Source organism: Erithacus rubecula (assembly GCF_903797595.1).
Source record: "Erithacus rubecula genome assembly, chromosome: Z".
NCBI classification, from domain to species: domain Eukaryota; kingdom Metazoa; phylum Chordata; class Aves; order Passeriformes; family Muscicapidae; genus Erithacus; species Erithacus rubecula.
This window is the reverse complement of record NC_136661.1, coordinates 29,998,220-30,017,946: the sequence shown is the minus strand read 5'-3', so window position 1 is coordinate 30,017,946 and position 19,727 is coordinate 29,998,220. Positions and strand designations below refer to the sequence as shown.

Genomic DNA, 19,727 nt, shown 5'->3' with positions numbered 1-19,727 from the left:
ATCCCAACCACTCTCAGCTGGACATGGTGTCACAGGATCACAGAATTGTTCAGGCTGGAAGGGACCTTAAACCTCATCTCCTTCCAACCTCTGCCACGGGCAGGGACGCCTTCCACTATCCCACGGATGGGGCAGATACATCTTCTCAGGAAAACCTGTGCCAGAGCCTTCCCAGCCTCTCAGCAAAGAAGTCAACCCCTAAAAACTGCACTGAATTCCCCAGTTATGTTGCCTCCAAGCTCAGGCTCACCCTACTGCCTCCTTCATCCCAGCTGGGTGCACACACAGAGGGTGACAAGAGCCAAACCAAGCACTGATAGACGCCAAAAATTACAGAGCCACCACACCTGGGCTTCCTTCCTCGGCTTTTGACACAATTTGCAGAGTCTTGCACTAAAGGCATGCATTGCCCCAAGCACAGTCTTGCAGTGGGGGCCTGCTGGGTGTTATTGCAGGGTCACACAAGCAGCAGCAGCATCACCAGAGGTGTCAGGGACAGGGCAGTACCAAGAAACTACCAAAACATTTTGGTTTTATGCAGAGCGTTGTTAACCGCCTTCAATGCGCAAGGACACAAGTGAAAGGATCACCAGAGTTTGATTATGAGTGCAAATAATATTCATATATATGTGCTAAACACAGTCACTATATTGCAGTTTTCCACTATGTCACAGCATACAGAATCAAAGGTTTGCATTTTTATGGAATGTATCCAAGGTAACAGCACCACAGTAATACAGTTTGTAATCACACACCCTGATTTTTTTCTCTTTTTTTTTTTTTTTGACAAGATAAGCATTACCCCCCACATCCCCTGTTTAATTTTATTTTAAGTACCGATGCATGCAAAGCATTCCATTCCCAGAAACAATGCAAAAATGAGGTAATAGGAGTAATAAAAAAAATTAGTAGTAATTTCTAAATAAATAAATTATAATTAAAAATGCAAAAAACAACTATAAAAATAATTAAATAAGAACCCACAATATCTACAAGTTAGTCATAAATTATGATTGTTAAATATAAGGCATTTAAACTCACAAAACCCTGTAAACTATTGATGTTTTGTTTCTAGATTCTTTTTGTTGTAGGTGTCTGTTTTGATTTGTTTTTAAACTCATCCTAACTCGCAATCTATTTGTACAAATTATTTAAACGCAAAGGAACCTGACACACTGATACAACTCCAGACACTGTAAATTCGCACACACCTTGGGATCAGTCATTCTCACAAGACCATGGGAGTTTGGTGCTTTTCTTCACCAAAGGTTTGCTTGTTTTTTTTGTTTGGCTTTTTTTTTTTTTTTAAGTTTGATCGATTTTTTTTATTTAAAAACTGTGCTTGTTTATTAGGCAAATAGTAACACTTTCTCATAGGCTTTAAAAGAAAACAAACAGTCCAGAAGCATTCTCCATTCCCTCCCCACCCAGTGGGGGTATCAATCCCCCCATTACTCTCCCTGCTTCTCCCCTCCAGGTCGCACCTGAGCAGACCAAACCTGCCCAAAGTGTATTTTACCACCAAAGCCTTGCTTTGCTTGTCATGGTACCAGTATTATTAGTATTATTTGTAATGCTGCTTCAATGCTGATGGAGCAAGACCCATAGGTATCCATGGGCCACTCCTTGACCCATGGGCATCAGGGCTGGGACCACCACATTCCCCAACAAGCTGTCACTTGTGCTGGGTGGCAAATGTGCCATAAAGTCATGGAATGGTTTGGGTTGGGAGGGACCTTACAGCTTATCTTGTTCCAAACCCCCTAGCACAGGCAGGAACACCTTCCACTAAACCAGGTCTCTCCAGTTGTTATCCCTGAACATTTCCACAGTTCTCTGGGCAATCTGTGCCAGAGTCTCCCCACCCTCACAGCCAATAATTTCTCCCTTATGTCTTCTCTATATGCCACCATTTGTCCCTTTCCACTTCCTCCCACCTGCATGGGCACACTATGAGAGAGGCTCCTGCACCCTCACATGGGGCTTCCCTCCTTCTCTCCCCTCTCTCACTGGGGAAAAAGGGAAATCTCTTTGTGCCTCTGAGGCTGGTATTTTCCAGTTACAGCTCATGAGAATCTTGCAGTTTCTCAGATGATAGTTTATGATTGAATTGACTTGGGAGAGCATTTCTCTCCAGCGAAACAGATGCTCAGGGGAGTCAGAAATCATTCCCACTACACCAACACTTTCAATAGATTATGTTTCTAATTCCCCTGCTGCTCCTCTGCAGCTCCTTTCTCCCTTAGTATGAAAGAAAAAAAAAAAAAAAAAAAGGAAGAAGGAAAAAAAAAAAAGAAAACTACAGGTTTTGGTTGTGAATGTCAGTCTTCCCAAAGATTTTCCGCCCAATCCCTGCGGTTGGCGTCCTGAGGTCTTTTTTTTTTTTTTCAAGGGGAGCATGGATCGTAACAGCTCACCCCTTTGGGAATCACCTCTTAATTCTGTTTTGAATGTTAATGTGATTAAGTTTCATTTTAACAGCCCCTGGTTGCTCCGTGTGGATACAGCCTGGCACACACCGCATGTGTCAGCCCCACCTCCACCCTGCCTTCCCCTCCCCTTGCCAAGGGCTCTGGTCTTGGCAGTGTCTTGTGAGCATCGAGTTTTCTTCCATCCTGTTATCAAGAGATGCTTTAGCCACGGGAGAAAAGCTGACATTTCCCACCTCTTTCTGGTATTATTATGGCCCAAAGAGCAGCAGTAGGTGCCGGCTCCCGTAACCATCATTTGGAGCTTTGCTGGCAAAGCCAACCAGCTGCACAACTCACAGAAGAAAGCATCACGGACAATTGCAATCATGTGGACAGAACTTCCTTGGATTTTGATATGACAAGCTACTTTGTTCAAATACAGAAAGCAAAGAAACAGCATCTACTCAAATACTGTGCTGCTACAGAAAGTGTCCAGCACCAGCAGACAAGCAGGAACGAAGCTTTTCCCTATTGCTTCGTTCATTTTATCCCCAATTTTTATTTTTATTAAGCTTCTCTAAATTTGCAACACACTGTAAATGCCAGGGAAAGAAGCACACACGGCTGAGGCAAGAGCACAAACCCTTCTGACTGTAAACAGGATTATGCTTTTCCTCCTCTTTCCCCCACCCCGAGGATGGGAAAGTTTGACCTCTTTATTCCCCCTCTGCAATGTATTAATCAGGCACCAAAATAAGGAATCTATGAAAAAATATTTGGTGCAAATTAGGTAACAGCAACATGTCCACCACAAGATGAGTAGGGCATCAAACACAACATTTCTTAAGCTAACATGCTCCAGCTGCCATCCATAGAAATAGCTAAAGGACCCCTAACATGTTTCTACATATTTGAGAGGTATATATACAATCCCCATGAAAAGCAGGATTGACAGGCCAGACTACCACAACTAGTTCCTTCATATTCAACACTAAAATCTTCTGCAGCACGGGGTCTCTGAGCTCCGGGAATGCCAGCTCCCTTTCACTGGGCCTGTATCCTGCATATATGTGCAACATCTCCTACTGCTAGATATTGTATCACCACCTCCTTTCTCCTCACTAACGTGCCTCCAGACTTCCCCTCTCAATCAAATGGCTCAGAAGGCAAAAAATTTTGCTGCAAGGGCTTATGGCCATACGACCTGGTAAGGAAAATGGTGTGTCCAGCTAGTCTTTTCAGCTGTCTGAGCCAAGCTGTGTTTCAATGTCCACCCTGCAGATCGGGCACTTCTTGCTGGTTGCCAGCCACTGGTCCACGCACACTTGGTGAAAGAGATGCATACAGGGCAACCGCCTGCAGAGAGAAAAACAGCACTGTTAGGATGGAGCAGGTCCAAGGGACCAAGGAAAGCTGAATAACAGCATCTGGGGCTGTTCTGAACATGGGAAACACATGGGTGACACCATTGCCACCAAGGTCCTGCAGCCTCTCCCAGCCATGCCAGTTCACACAGGGCAGTGGGGTGGAGACAGTGTCCTCCTTGGCCTGCTAGAAACCTCCACACCATCCTGAATTGAGTTATTAATTATGCTGGCTGATAATTTTTAACCTTTCAGGAGCAAGGTTATACTCTAAGGCCTCTTAGTTCTCCATGGCTTTGTCACATTAGTAGTCAGGTGGGTCCACACTGTTCCTGTATGGATGTGCCCAGGGAACCTGGCCACGTTTTACCTACATCACCTCTGCCAATTGTCATGTATCACCCTTGGGATAGAGGGGAACCTTGAACCACAAGAACCCACAGCAAATGGATCAGGGCTTTTCTTGACAATCCAAGGGTGAGAAGCAGACCTGAGTACTTCTCACCTGCAGTCCTTTCAGCCATGATAGCTCAGCTCCCTGCAATTTCTTATTTCCATTCTCTGTCACAAGCAGAGATTTGACCCAGGCAACAGCTTAGGATGCCTGTTGGAGACAAGTGGAGTTCTGTTGGCTGGGGATGGTTCCCTGTGGTTATGTGGGCAGAGTAATCCTACTTACTTATTCTACAATAAAGCAGCTGTGTCTTGGGCACAAGCCCAACTCTCCTGGACTTCACACTGACACTTCTTTTTATCATACTTTGGTCATCTGTCAGGCTCAGAGTTGATGACCCCAAGCTCCAGATGGTTGTCAGAGCTCAGACTGAGGTACCCTTCTCTGACACTTTGCCACCTGCCCAGCTGGCAAAGCCTGGAAGCAGATGATCCAAACCCAGGAAACACTATAAAAACTTGACCCCCTGCTGCTGCAGGGCTCCTCCTGCCTACGGGCTGTACCAATATCCATCTGCAAAGCATTTGGGTTCCCAGACCCTGCAACAGCCCAGGGGAGCTTCTCAGGACAAGAACAGAGACAACCCCACTACTGTACAACTGCATTAATCCAAATAAACACAACTCAGATGGCACTGAGAGGCAGAGGAGGGGATGAAAGGATCTCACCTGACGTCCTCTCCATCTTCAAGCATGGACAGACAGATTGTGCATTTCTCATCAGTATCTGATTCCTCACCATCGTCTTGCTCAGTTTTGCCTTCCTGTGGTCTTCTCTGCAGCAAGGTTAAAGACATCATTTGGTTAGACTTGGCCTTTTTAATGCTCTCCCAAGCCTGGGTAGTTGCAGGAAGATAAATAAGATCTCCATCTATCAGCCAGATCTTCCAGCTCGGGGAAGCCAGCCCTGCCAGAACAGCCAGCAAGATGAGTGTGCCACCAAAATGCTGCAGGTTGCATGTCTCCTCCTGGGGCTGGTGGCAGTGAGGCTGGCGGCAGTACCCCAAGGAGCAGCCTGTCCTCTGCTGCCCTAATACATCCCCCCACCACCTCCTTGCAGTGGAGATGGCCCCATGATCTCCTTTGCTGGAGGTTTCTTCTTGGGGAGACCCCAAAGCTCATGGTGCCAGCACTGCCAGGAAGAGCAAACACTGTGCCCATGCCAGCTTGGACACTGGCCCAGCCCCATGCTGCAGACCACAGGGCAGTGCTCAGTCTGTCAGCTCCCCCTTTTCCTCTTTCCCCACACATCCACTCCTATCCATATCCTTTTCCTGGGTTCACTGGAGATGCCATGAGAGACAAGCACAGCAGGAACTGCCTCACTCCCAGCCTGGGCGATGCACATCCCTACCCTCCAGCCGGGAGCGACCAAAACAAGAAATCACTACCCAGACAAGCACCCTTCCCAATTTCTACTTAGCACATCCCAAAAAATGTGCCACCCATTTCCTCATGGGCAGGAAGCCGGGGGAGGATGAGGCTCCCCAGGCCTTGGAGCCCCCATGGCGGGGGCTGCTTGCATGCAGAACGGGGCGGGTTTGCATGCACCAAGCCCCCTTGGTGGTGTGCACTTTCTTACCAGCTGCGGACAGGGGGGAAATTGCACCCGCTGGGTGGGAGAAGGTTGAGACCCTTTTGAAAATTTGGCCTGCAGCTTCCTAGCCTAGAAGTGAGAAACAGGCAGCTGAGCTATGCCACAGCTCCCGCCCCAGGAGCCCCGCAAGATGTTAAGGCACCACTGCTGGGTTTCACATTCCTCCCCTGCCTTGGGGATGGTTTGATAGTGCCAGTTTGCCAGCCCTGAGGATTGTGACCAACCAAAGTCCTTTCTTCTGCCTTGGCTGACTGAGAGGGGCTGGTAGCCATGCTGTGTTTCGGGGCACTCACCTTCTTGTACTTGTGGGGGAAGGTGAATCTCTCGATGGTGTTCTGGACGGCGCCCCGGCTGACGCTGCCCAGCCTGTCCTCCAGCTGCAGCAGCTCCTGTGGCACAGGAACATCAGGAAAGCGCCATGCCCGCTGCTCCCAAGGCACCAGGTCTCCCCACACCACCATAACTGCTGGCAACTGAGGCTCCCTCCTGTCCTATCCTCAGTTGGAAAGTCCATCAAACCCAAATCAGCCATGACTGATCTGACCCCTGGCACTTGGAATAATAACTAAGAGCTCAAGGCAAAGAGCTGGATATACAATATTTCATAAATTAGGGTGGAGTTTGAGCTTCATTTGACAGGCTGGGAAACAAAACCCCATAGATCTGGAGCACTTTGTTCACAGGCACGAAAGAAACCAGAGCCAGCCCAAGCCAGACCCAGCCACATTGGACTAAACCATCTTTAACCAAACTTAACTCTGTCATTTCCCAGTCATTACTAAAATTTATGAAAGGCTCACTGCAACTGCCACGCCACAAGAAAACACCTATAACTTTATACCAGGGCTTGCATAAATTCACAGCACTTTAAAACTTAATAATTCCAGTCTCCAGATACGTACTTCATAGCTCTCCCGCACAGCGGATGTGTGCCTGCTTGGGTTCAGTCCCTGAAGAGCAAGCAGCTGAAGCTGGGGGTAAGGGTAATTTCTGATTTCATGAACAACCTGAAAAAAGTGAGGGAGAAAAATAAAGACACCTGTACTTGCTTACAGAAAACCCTTGTGTGCCCTGATGTAAAGCTAATGCTTTAAAAATTCAAATTGGAAGAGTAGATTGATACTTTCATCAATTTAAGCCTTTTGATAACAAAAAAAAATGAGGCTTTATCAAATACATTTCCCATAAATTATATACCTAAGAACATGCGTTTCTTCCAAATAAACTGTTATAATAATTCCTCATGGTTCCAAACTCCCAACATGGATTAGATTATAATTAAATTTTATTTCATTTGAATAGGTGGATTTCTGTTCATTCAAGCTTTGGTTGGGTTTTTTTGTTGTTTTTTTTTAAGCCTAGCTTTACTATACAGGTGTCAGGGTCTGACTGGCACAAGGGAAAAGCACCCTCATGGGATTTCTGAGGATGTTTTAAGGATTAACAGTGCTTGGCATGACTTTGCTCTAAATACAGCACCCTTCTAAGAGGAGGGGTAGAAAATTACCCCAGTCAGCCTGTCTTCTCATCAATCCCACCTCCACCTGTGCAAGAAGTCATGTAAAACCTTTACAGGTGACATCAAAGCTGATGTAGAGAGCAACAACACGAGGAGGGATGGTCCTCAGGGCTGACACCAGGGAAGGCAGTCACCCACTGCAATCCTTCTGCATACAAAAACTCCGGGAAGATCACAGTTCCTTCCAGTATTAATAATATTATTAACACTAACTGCTGAGTCTCTCACATCCTGCCCATGTTTTGCAGACCAGCTTGTGAACGTGGTGCTGCAAGCGATGGACCGAATCCTTCCAGAACAGCTGAGCTTTTCTTTTCTTTCTCTAATCCAGTGCAGTGATGCAACATTATCCTTTCAGACACTCCCTCCCACGGCCGGAGATAAGTGGGATTTGCAGAAGACAGGTGATAGAAAGATAGCAGCCTTTATTTTGACTGCTTTCTGGCAGACAATGCATAAAACATTTCTCAGTAAAAGCGTTTCACTTACCATCTGGGTTGAGGATGTGCTTCTGGGGAAATGGTGCATCCGAGGTGTAGCCAAGTAATGCTGATAGGGCTGGGGCACCGGCCGGACCTGGAACTGGGCGTGAGTCAGCCCTGCATCCACGCTGAGGTCCCTGTGGGCACCAGCAGCAACACGTGGCTCTGAGTGCATGGTTCTGCTCAGGGACTGCAGCAAACCAGAGCCTGCTCACAGGGAAACCTCCCTGCTGAGGTCCGGGCTGCTCTGGGCTCCTCAGCCTGGGCAGGTGGTATGGCATGGAAGGGAGTTTCCTCCAGTTTGGAGAATCAGCCAGCAGGCCACCATGAAGGAGTGAGCAGTTGTTTCTATGCCAGATAGCATCTGAATTGTTTGGGGTCAAGAGCTCTGCAGATGCACCATGTTAATTTCAGGGCAAGAGCATTTTGACATCTCAAAAGGATATACAGGCTCAGGAACTCAGTCTGGTCAGACTTGCCAGTTGTCAGCACTGCAAACTATTACAGTGTGCCTTGAATGTTTTGCAGGAGAAGAGATATTTACTCAAGGGACTCAAAAATGAACCATTCTGGTAGCTTTCAGAAGCTAGATGGACACAGTCTGTGCAGTTTTTGATGTGCCTGTGATCTCCTTAGAGGTCTCCCAGCCCTGATCTTGGCAGGACCTGGGAAGTCAAAGGACACTGTGCCTTGCCTGAATCCAGCCTCAGGGTGGTGAGGGTTTGAGGTGTCAGTGTGCTGAGGCCCTGGCACAGGCTGCTCAAAGAAGCTGTGGCTGTGCCATCCCTGGCAGTGTCCAGGGCCAGGCTGGACAGGGATTGGAGCAACCAGGGATAGTGGAAGATGTCCCTGTCCATGGCAGAGGTTGGAACAAGATGATCTTTGATGTTCTGTCCAATCCAAACCATTCTGGAATTCTGTGGTTCTATGAACTCCAGCACACTTGCTGAAGAAGAATGGAACTTTCCAGCCCATGCTACGTGAACAACTCTATAGCATCTTGATGCTCAGGTGAAAGGTTCAAGAGCTGTGGTGCTTGTGATAAATGGGCTGCTAACAACCAAGGAGTGAAGGATAAGACACCAGATAACAGGTAGGTCATCACTACAGAAGCTCTGTGCAGAAGATGACTTAAGGAACCAAACGGGAATTTATTTATTCTTCACCAGAAGAATAAATAAGTAAATAAATAAATAAACTCCAACCAGTTGGGGTTGTGCTGAGATGATGACTGATCTTTCCTTGGATCTTTCTTCCATCCCACTTCCACCTCCTGTGGCAGCAACCACCACCTACAGCCTCCTAGAAAATACTGCTGTTGCTGCTCATCTGGGGGTAACACATCAGAGGGGAGTTTTTATATTTGTCAGTGGGCAAAACTCTGTCCCCCAGGGGAAAGTGAATCACCCAAACATATTCTCACCATGTATGATTTCTGTCACCCCCACTCCTTGGGTTTTATAAGGCTATGGAGCAACAGAGGGGAGGAGGGAGGGGGAAGGCACTTAGTGATGCTTTATCAGATACTTCTAATGATCATAATTAAGCACTCTGAGCTGAAAGAAAGGCAGAAAGAATCGCTCTATCCAGATGGTACATGAACTGCTTTGCAAACCAATCTGAACAATGTCATCCCGACCACATTCAGCCCACAGGAGTGCCAATAATGGGAACACCTGAGAGGAAAATTGCAGAAGGATGTGGTCATATTTTAGATTGTGTATTATGCACTGAAGTGGGGAAAAAAAGGAACAACTCTGGGTTAAAAGGACTTTTCATTTGCAGAGTGGAGTGCACAGATGTTAGGAAATGCCATCATTAAGACTTCCTGTGCCATTTTATTTCAGTCCCCTCGTGCAAATACATTGCAATTGTCTTTAATTACAAGTTCACATGCTATTTTTTCCATTCAGAATGGACTTTACTCAGCTTACAAGCAGCTACTTAGAAGAATGTTTTTATTTTCTCATTCTTTTGGCCAGGTTACCATACTTTATTAACTGTTCAAGGGCTCTCAACTTACTCTGAAAGTGAAACGAACAACTTCCTGCAAAGCTTTTCCAGGGTACTGAACACTAAAGTTGGAGAATTATGAACAAGTCTCCATTCATACCACTCTGCATGGCAGGGTAGCATGGTGCTACCTAATTTGGACCACAGAAAATATTATGACTACTGGGTTTTCACTGCCTGAAGGACAGCAAAGGGACTAATTCAGTGGTCTACGGGAAAAAAACCTTCTCTGTGCCCTACACCAGAAAGAGCAACTTGAGGGAATTAATGCTTGGCTTCAGTCTAAACCTGTAGTTATGAGCAACCACACTGGAGCATGCCTAAAGGGGGACAATGGAGCTGGGGAAGGCTCTGGAGCACAAATCTGATGAGGAGCAACTCAGGGAGTTGGGAAAGGGGCTCAGCCTGGAGAAAAGGAGGCTCAGGGGGGACCTTGTGGCTCTGCACAGCTCCTGACAGGAGGGGACAGCCGGGGGGGAGTCGGGCTCTGCTCCAGGGACAGGGACAGGAGGAGAGGAAACAGCCTCAGGCTGTGCCAGGGGAAGTTTACATTGGATATTGGAGAAAATTTCTTCACCCAAGGAGCTGTCCAGCCCTGGCTCAGCTGCCCAGGGCAGTGGTGGAGTCCCCACTCCTGGAGGGATTTAAAAGCCATATGGATGTGACACTTGGGGACATGGGTCTGTGGTGGCCTTGGCTGTGCTGGCAATGGTTGATCTTCATGGTCTTAGAAGACTTTTCCAACCCAAATGATTCAATGATTCATTTATATAGGAGGCTGTCACACTCTTACAGATGAGTTTTCCCATTGCACACTCCCCACACTGTAACTGCTAAGCTGACTCATTAGCTTTCACCAAAGCCCTGATCCCTGATGGCATTCCCCACAACTCACAGCCTTCCCAGGACTCTTTAAACACCTCCCTAGACACAGCAGTGAAATGGGGATCACTTACCAGTCCGTGCCTTCTGCCAAATACCTGGGCTGGGGCCCCATGGGCTGTGGAGTCTGCAGTTGGTGGCTGAAGTCAAAGCTGGGGTGCAAGCGGTGAGGCTGGACAGACATGCGCTCTTGGGCCCGCCTGCAGGGAGGAGAGCAGCAACAGGGAGGCTCAGACACCAGTGGCCACTGGAATTCCTGCCAAGAACCCATGGAAAAACCCCAAAGGCTGGGCTTGAGGATGAGTGTCCAAAGCTAAGCACTCCAGGCAGGTGTAAGGGATGATGGGAAGAGGAGCACAGGGCTGTCATTCCCTCACAGACAGCATGCAGCAATCCACTCTCAGGCCCTGTGGCACTCACATACGCTCAGTTTGCTGAAATGATATTTGCTGGCAACATGCAGAGAAAAAGGGGAAACCAAACAACTTCTCAGCAGCTTTGTGCAGTTGGCACTATTTCCTTTTTGGCTACGATCAGCCCCATAAACAACACACAAGGTAAAATGTTCCCCTGCTTCAAGATATCCGTGATCCATCATCATAAAGAAGCTGCAGGTTGTCTTGCCTCCCGTGCAGTCCATAAACTCCTGGGGAGCCTCATTCATAACCAGATTACTCACGAGTGACTGAAAGCAGAATTTACTCTCACTGGCTTTTGCCAACATTTCTTTGGATGATGGACAGGCCAGGCTGGGTTCCAGGTCCTTCTCCCTTTGCTCTGCTGCCATTGCAGGCAGGGAAAAGAAAGTGCTAGAAAATACAGCAAGGTTTTTCTAGGGATTTGAGTCTCATGATTATTGCTTATTTCAGCTACTCAGGGGAAGAGAGTGTGCTGCTGGATCACAGTCCACATTTGGCAAGAGACAACGTGGATGCAAAAGCAGGATTTGCATTACAGACAGACTCCCCTTGCTTCATGACAAGTTACCACTTATCAGTGGAGCCATCACAAAGAAAATCTTCAGGAAAAATCTAGGGCAAATGGAGCAAGGAACTGCCAGGTAAATAATTTTTCATGCGACCTCAGTTCAGAGGCTTCACTCTCAAATGCATAACCTGTATTCCCATTTCTGGGAAGGGTTCTGCACCACTGCAGCTTTCAGAGAAACACTGGGACAGGGCAAGAGGTTCCTGCCTTCTTCTACACCACAGCCCACTTGCAAATACAACACTGACAGCATTTGCCAAAGCAGATTCTGCATGGAATTTTGCTCTGTGCTTTTATTTGAATTCAACTTATGACTAAGAGATAAACACTTGTATCATCAGTTTCTCAGCCTGGAACATACTTGCTACCCAATTATTAGCTAATCATTAAATCCACCTAAAATCCAGCTTATGCAAAACAAAAACAATGATGAGAAGAACACACAGTTTTCAGACAGAAAGGACATGGAAAGAAAGGGTTTTCTATCCATAGCATTCTTTTCAAATGAAGCACCATTGCAAAGTCGCATCCTCTGATTCTTGATCCATGGGTATAACCCACAAATAGCTTCCATATGTTTCCAAAAAAAAAAAAAATAAAATCACTCCTCTCTCAAGAAACACAACCAAGAGGAGGCCAGGCATCCATTTCCATCTCTGCTGAGTTACAGCAATTCTCTCTGCATTTGTCAGCTCAGTGTGGATTTAGGATGCTCTCTGTGACAGAGTGCGCTGCAGGTCAGTGGCATCATTCCCTCACAGAGATGGAAAGCCTACCAAACCCTGAGCAGCAAGACCTCCATGTGCATAACCTGATGAGACAGCTGGGCACAGCCTCTTGCATGGTTTTGGAACAGCAGTTATGAGGATGTAGCTCACGCACACAGGGACAGCAAAGATCCCTGGCAGCACTGTCGTGATTCCCCTAGGAGTGACAATAATGGGGCGCACTGGATGATCACAGCAGGGAGGGCACACCTTCAGGTGCAGCCTCCCTCCTGCTGGGTGCTGGATTCAGTGCACACACGTGACCCCGAGAAGAAAACCCAACAGGTGACACCAGGCTGGCGCAGCTCCTCCACGTCCTTTGGGAAGAGCGGGATGCCCTTACCTGGGATGGGGCATGAGCCGGCGGTGCTGTGCCTCAAGGAGCTGCTGCTGGAGGAGGTATTGCTGGTGTAGCGCCTGAGGTAGGAAGGAGGGCCCGGTGACATCCTGGAAGGGCAGGGCAGGCACGGGCGCCAGGGGCTGGTGCAGGGGGCCGCTGTGCTGGTGCGCCGGCGCCATGTGGGGAGCCAGCCCCGGCTGCGGCTGCACCGCGTGAGGCAGGGCGAAGTCGGCGGAGAGCTGAGGCTGGGGACCCAGGTGGAAATGCCGGCAGGAGGTAGCATGGGGATGCTGAGACCTTTGAAAGGGAGCACCTGGAAGAGAAGAGCGTGGTGGTCACAGGGAGATGGCAGCGGCCGGGGCAGAGCAGCCCCGTGCTCGCCCACCCCAAGGGCAAGGGTTGGGCAAATGGATGTTACTATCCACTTCCAGATGGTTTATAAAAAAATACAAGTAAAAGAGAACAAGTTGGTTAAAGCTGATTACAAGGAAAAAAAGCGCTGATTTTGACTAATGGTATTTCTCTTCCAAGAAAACGTTGGAGCCAAAACATACATTTGGGTTCAAAGTCTCTTTTTGGCTCCAAGTTGAAGTGTGTACTGATGAAAACTGCTTCGAGCTTGTTTTGGCCTTCCTGTCTTAAACAGAAAAAGAACAAAAGTCTTAGTAGAGCCTTTGGAGACAGAAAAAGGAGTGATGGTTTTAAACTAGAAGAGAGGAGTTTCAGACTAGAATCAGATTTTTTTTTATGCTGAAGGTGGTGAGGCCCTGTCTGAGGTTGCCCGAAAGAGATGTGAATGCACTGTCCTTGGAAGTGTTTGAGGCCAGTTAGATAAGGTTTAGAGCAACTTTGTCTAGTGAGAGATGTCCCTGACCATGGCAGTGGTGTTGGACTAGATGACCTTTAAAGGTCTTTTCTAACCCAAACCATTCTGTTATATAGACTCAACAGTCTAGAAAAGAAAATAAACAACAAAACCTCTTTTTCTAATACATTTGAGTTTTAGATATTATCTCACTAAAGTTTTGTATGTTTTCCCTGAATTGAAGACCTTTCCCTGTAAGTAATTTCTTTGCCTCTCTAAAAATATATGTCTCATAGGCAAGGAAATAATCTCTGCTCTAAAAAATTGCCTCACACTGACTTCAGGATGTGAATGAGACAGCTTCCACCTCAGAGAGCAGGGGGATGAAGGCCCTGTGTGTCTGCTGAGATCCTTCAACAGCCTGTCCTCATGAGCTGCATGCAGGGAGAGAGCAGCTGCTGGAAACACAACATGGACTGCTGTGAGACCAGGCATGAAGCTGATGGGAATGAGGGAGAAATGAGGTGTGAAAGATATCCATAGTGGAGGCGTTTTGCAAAACATCTGGCACTGGCTTGCACCTTGCTCAAGATCCTTGCTTGGACGGGCCCTTGGCCCAGTCCGGTGTGTTAATTCCTACATTCCTGGAGCACTTACAGGCATCATGCAAAACTTTTGGCTCTTAAACTAGGGAAAGAGTCGACTCAGAGATGAAGGATGGGACTTGAGTGAGGCTATTAGAGATGCTTCATTGCTGAGCATCAGTCCCAGAATGGGATACTTGCCCTTTTACAGAGTTTTGAACACCCTGCCTTCCTCCTTCTGTTTTAAACTTTGTGAATGGTACAAAACATCCCAGAACGACAGCACCAAGAGACACTATGTCATCCCAAAGCACAAGAATGTACATCATGCCTTCTTCACCCAGATCCCTTCTGCTCAGATCTCCCTGGCAGGCAGGGCCAGTCCATCACAGCAGCTCAGGGAGTCCTGAGCCAGCCAGATGCCAGCAGGAGAAACAACAGGAGAGTGCCTATCAGAAATGGATGGTTTGCAAAACTGTGCATAATTACACACAGCAACTCTTAAATACAAACTAATCCTCCACAGTGCCCCTCTGAGAGAGAGCAGGTTACACAGTATGTGCCACCCACAGCAGTGCTTCTCGAGGTGATAATTTCCCCTGCTGTCAGATAACAGCATGATTCGACCACGATATTAATTAAAACCAGAGGTGGTGGGATCAGACCTGCTGTTCCTCAATGACAGAGCTGCAAACCCAGGCCAAAGAGCCATTCATATACCCTGTTCCCCTGCAGGTTGTATTGGTTGCTGACAGCCTGGCCCAAATTCACCACAAAGAATGAGTAATGAAATGGGAATCCTGCACTTCCCTGGCCTATTGCTGAAGGGAATTGTGAGGAGAAGCCTCCTGATTGCTGTGTGTGCTTGCTACTTGCCAGGGAACTCATGGTGAATTGCTCAACCTCTGATGGCCATGTGGAATTCTCCCAGGGGAGAATTGCTGCAGCAGGTCACAGGTGATCCACCGTGCACCCCCAGGCCTTCACAGGGGCCTAAAGACAAGGTGTGAGAGCAGGTAAAAATGCTAAACCCTCTGCACACACCAACACACCAAACCTGAGGTTCAGCTGTGTTTCAGACAAAAATGTCTCAGGGTGATACAAGACAGTGAAACTCAGTGAAACTCCCCCACATTTCCTGGGACACATTCTCTAGCACACAAGTGAAGCAGGGAAAGCCTGTCTCTCATCTCCTGTGACTCTCTTGTCTCTCAGTGCCTAGTGTAACCTCAGCCAGCAATTTCCAGCTTTTACTGAGTCTGGGGAGTCCTTAATCTGATTTAGTTAAATGTCTTTGGGGCCTTTGATGCCAGAGCCGTGGCATCTAGAGAGCACCAGGTGGGCAGATGAGCTGGTCATGTTTTTGGTTTGGATTTTGCTTCTCATACAAAGACAGTCCTTGGGAGGGACATGGTCTCAAGGCCCAGTGCATGCAAACTTTATCTGTGGTATGTGTGCAGGAAGATACGCAGAGTAACATATCTGGCAAAAGCCAGATATCTAAGCAAAAGCCTAACTCATTTTGTTTTGGTACAGAGTCAATTTGTCTTATCTTTAGAAAATAATTAATTAAATAAAGCATTTTTCAGTATTTTTGTTAGTACCAACTGGTGCAGTGATGCATTTCTCTTCATAGGAATAACACCATCAAGATGTGACCGAGACCATATGATTAAATAAAACCCATCAATTTGTCTTAACATAACACATTACCCTGTGTAGTAATTGTTCATTCTCTTCAACTAATCCAATTGCTGATGAGGATTTTTACAGCAAAGCAAAGACTTTGGGGAATACTTCAGCAATCCTATGCTTATTAGCCGTTATCCAATCACACTGCTGGCATAACCAAGCCAGTCTGCAAAACAAAGAGCCAGTCCTCACTAAGCAGGGTGCTGGTAATCTCCATAAAGCTCTGGCAAACAAATAACAGCTCAAAACAAAACAGTGAATTTTTGAGTTAGTTAGTTTTGAATTTACCCTCTCCTGCTCATTGCACCTAGATGCAAATGCCCCTGATGGGGATTGCTTTCCAAGTCCACAATTTGGTCTCATAGGTAATAGGTAAATTCAATGTCACCCTGCAAACATGAACTGAGCATCCTTGTCCATGTAACTCACCACAACCAACACCAAAAGCAGGCACTCATCCCTTTGAATTCCACAGAGGTTCACATATTAGCAGTGTCAGAGAAGCTCAGGGTTTTTAAGGCTGGAAAAGTCCTCTAAAATCAGTGAGTTCATTAATTCAGAGTCATCATGTTCACCACCAACCCTTTCCCCCAGGTGCCACATTCACACGACTATTGAACACTTCCAGAACTGGGGTCTCCACCACTTCCCGAATGTCTCTTCCAAAGCCAGACCACACTTTCTGTGAAAAAACTTTTCCCAGTATCCAACCTAAACCTCTACTGGAACAGGTTGATGCCATTCCTTCTCATCCTGTCCCCTTGTTCCCAGGGAGCAGAGCCTGACCCCCACCTAGCTGCCCCCTCCTTCCAGGGAGTTATGGAGAGCCAGAGAATCTATTAGTGATTCCTCTGCTAGCACATCTTCTCCCTCTTCTCCGAGCCACAAGTGTGGTCCTAGATTGCATTTGCATTGAAACCAACAAGCATAAACATTGCCCATAAGATACATCAAGAAAATTGGATTCACGGGTTTAATCTGATTTTTGCCTGGATAGCAGTGTCTGCCACAGCAGAGACTAATCCATGACTAAAACCGAGTCCTGATACCACATTCCAGCTTTTGTTTTCACTCCCCAGTACAAGGGCAGAGCTGACATTTTCATTAGCCAAGCTTTGGGGACATTTACACAGCAAAGACAATGAGGATATAAAGTGCTATCATGCTCCAGAGGCATTAACTGTATCCTCCACGATCCTTGTTCCCCATCACCTATCCAGTAGTGCCTGCATGGAGGCAATGTTGCTCTGGGATCAGCAAGGCAGAGACTTTCTTCCAGCTTAATGAACTCAAGGTTTGATCCACATACCATAGAAGGATTCTCCTCCTCCACTGGGATACTTGGACTTTTGCAGGAAGAGAGATTTGCCACATCTTGCATGTTTTTGTGACTTACCCTCCATGTCCAAACATTTACCTTCTCCAGCCCAGGAGACAATCACAAAATCCCAGAATTAAGGTTGGAAGAACCACTGGAGACCATCTAGTCCCATCCTCCTGCTCAAACAGGGTCCCTAGAACATATTACTCAGGATTGTGTCCAGGTTTTTTATATCTCCTGGGAAGCCCACAGAGACAATGCAATCCTTACCAGCCCTAGAGATGCTTTTGACCCCAAACCAACCTGGAAACATCTGTGGCTGTGCCCAGCCTGCTGGCTGGGATAAGAGGGCCAGCCCTGCATGAGGCTCATTGGTGGGCTCCTGATGCCTTGAGTAATTCCAGCTGCTCCTGTCTGGGGCTGTGGAGGACTGATTTCCCTGGGATCACTGTCAGGCTGCCCACCAGCCAAAAATAATTTTGTTGTCTTGATGGTGCTTCCTTTCATTTAAATGCTGTTGCTGTAGCAGATGATGACAGCTCTGAGCAACGTCAGATCAGCAGCTCTGAGATGAGCAATGCATCACATCTGTGTCAGCAAAGCAGGTGACTTATTCCAGTTTTGGGCAGTTTTCCTTCCACAGGTTGAGGCCAAATATCCTTAAAAAGCCCCCAAACGCCCACACACTCACTCAAGCTCTCAGCTTGGACAACAGCTTGTTGCCTTACACTCAACTAAACCACAAAGATAGCTGATGCCTGAATCTAGATAATCCAGGTCTAAAAGGTGCCTTGCAAGCCTCAAAATTTGTGATAACACATAGAGGCAGAGACAGGATCTAATGGAGAAATTAATCACGTCCTGAACTAGCCAGACTATTTGCGGGGTGGGAAAGAGAGTTTGGTGGTTCTCTGGCACAGCTGGGACCAAGTCTGACCCAAAAGAGGCTGTGGCACTTTGTGGTTGTGTAGGACCATATGGCCAGGGATGCCTTTGGGTGATCACCAGCAATATCTCCCTGCCTGGTGTGATGCTCTTCTGGTTGCTGCTCCCAGTCCCCCTCAGCTTCTTTGATCACATCCTAAAGCCAAGTCCAGCACCAGGGAACAACAGGCAGAGAATCAATACTTGGGTGATTCCTGCTGCAGAACATGAGTGTGGATCAGTGCGTGCCCCAGCTGGCCTGGCTCTCCTCTGCTGCTGTGACAGATGCTGCAGCTTCACACTGTGATGCTGAAAACCTGTTATGGAGCTGGGTCTGTGTGACATCCCTCTGCTCTGGGCCTCTGCAGCCTGCAGTACTTCCCACAGACACTCAGTTCTGCAATCACACAATTATAGAATGGTTTGGGTTGGAGGAGGTCTTTGAAGGCCATCTAGTTCCAATCTCCTGCCATGGGCAGGGACACCTTCCACTGTTCCAGGATGCTACAAGCCCTGTCCAACCTAGCCTTACACACTTCCAGGGATCCAGGGGCAGCCACAGGTTCTCTGGATACCCTGTGCCAGGGCCTCACCACCCTCATATGAAAGAATTTCCTCCTAATATCTAATCTAAACATACTTTCTTTCAATTTGAAGCTATTCCCACTTGTCCTTTCACAACAGGCTCTTGCCCCATCTTTCCTACATTTCCTTCATGCACTGGAAGAGATTGAGGTCACAATGAGGTCATTCCGAAGCCTTCTCATTTCCAGGCTGAACAATCCCAGCTCTTTCAATCATTACTCATAGCAGAGATGCTCTATTCCTCTGATAATCTTAGTGGCCTCCTCTGGTCTGGCTCCAAGTCCCTGTCCCTCCTGTGCTGGGGACCCCAGATCTGGAGGCAGCTGTCACCTGTGTGTGGCAGAGGGCAGAATCACCTCCTTGATGCCACAGCCTCACAGCAGCATTTAGCACCATGGAATACAATAATAGTATCATTTGGGTTGGAAAAGCCCTCTCAGATCACCAAGTCCCACTGAGAACTGCCAAGCCCACTGCTAAACCACATCCCTTATCTGCACTGCAAAGAAAATCCTCCACAAGCCCGCGGGGAAGGCTGCTTAACAACAATTCACAAAGCACCCAAAACACTTAGCTGGAAGCATTACAGGCTTCAGCCTCAGACTGAGGAAGGTACAAATTTGTTTCTAGAAAGCCAGCAGATGATGCAGGAGTGTGGACAGCTGAACCTGGCTGCTTACTGCTGTGCCATTTCCACCCTTTGCTCTTGCAGCGCGGCAGAAACCTGTGGGGAAACTCAACACATCCTCCTCACCACTGCTTTCTCACTTCCACAGCGGCTGCTTTTTTTTTTTTTTTTGCTTTTTTTTCTTTTCCCCCTTTGTTCTACAGTTATATTTATTGTTTCCATACATTATCCAAAGCAGCACAGACTTTTTTTTTCATTAGCAGAAACACTCCTGTTTCCTTTGCGCCCCCGGGTGAACCCTGCGAATGATAAGTTCATATATTTTGGCAGGTTTGTAAGTGACATGGAGTCACAGAAATGTACTGGTCTGGTC

General features: G+C 47.3%; 1 protein-coding gene across 1 annotated transcript; it reads right to left on the bottom strand.

The window, feature by feature from the left end:
- Positions 1 to 2,800: 2,800 nt before the first annotated feature.
- On the bottom strand, positions 2,801 to 17,470 carry ARK2C (arkadia (RNF111) C-terminal like ring finger ubiquitin ligase 2C). The gene is made up of 8 exons (XM_079330375.1): positions 17,293 to 17,470; positions 12,819 to 13,128; positions 10,796 to 10,921; positions 7,834 to 7,963; positions 6,728 to 6,832; positions 6,119 to 6,214; positions 4,898 to 5,004; positions 2,801 to 3,767 (listed from the first exon to the last, which is right to left on the bottom strand). Exons 1-8 carry the CDS (start codon positions 17,297 to 17,299, stop codon positions 3,650 to 3,652), a joined length of 999 nt encoding a protein of 332 aa, XP_079186501.1. The 5' UTR covers positions 17,300 to 17,470; the 3' UTR covers positions 2,801 to 3,649.
- Positions 17,471 to 19,727: the final 2,257 nt, after the last annotated feature.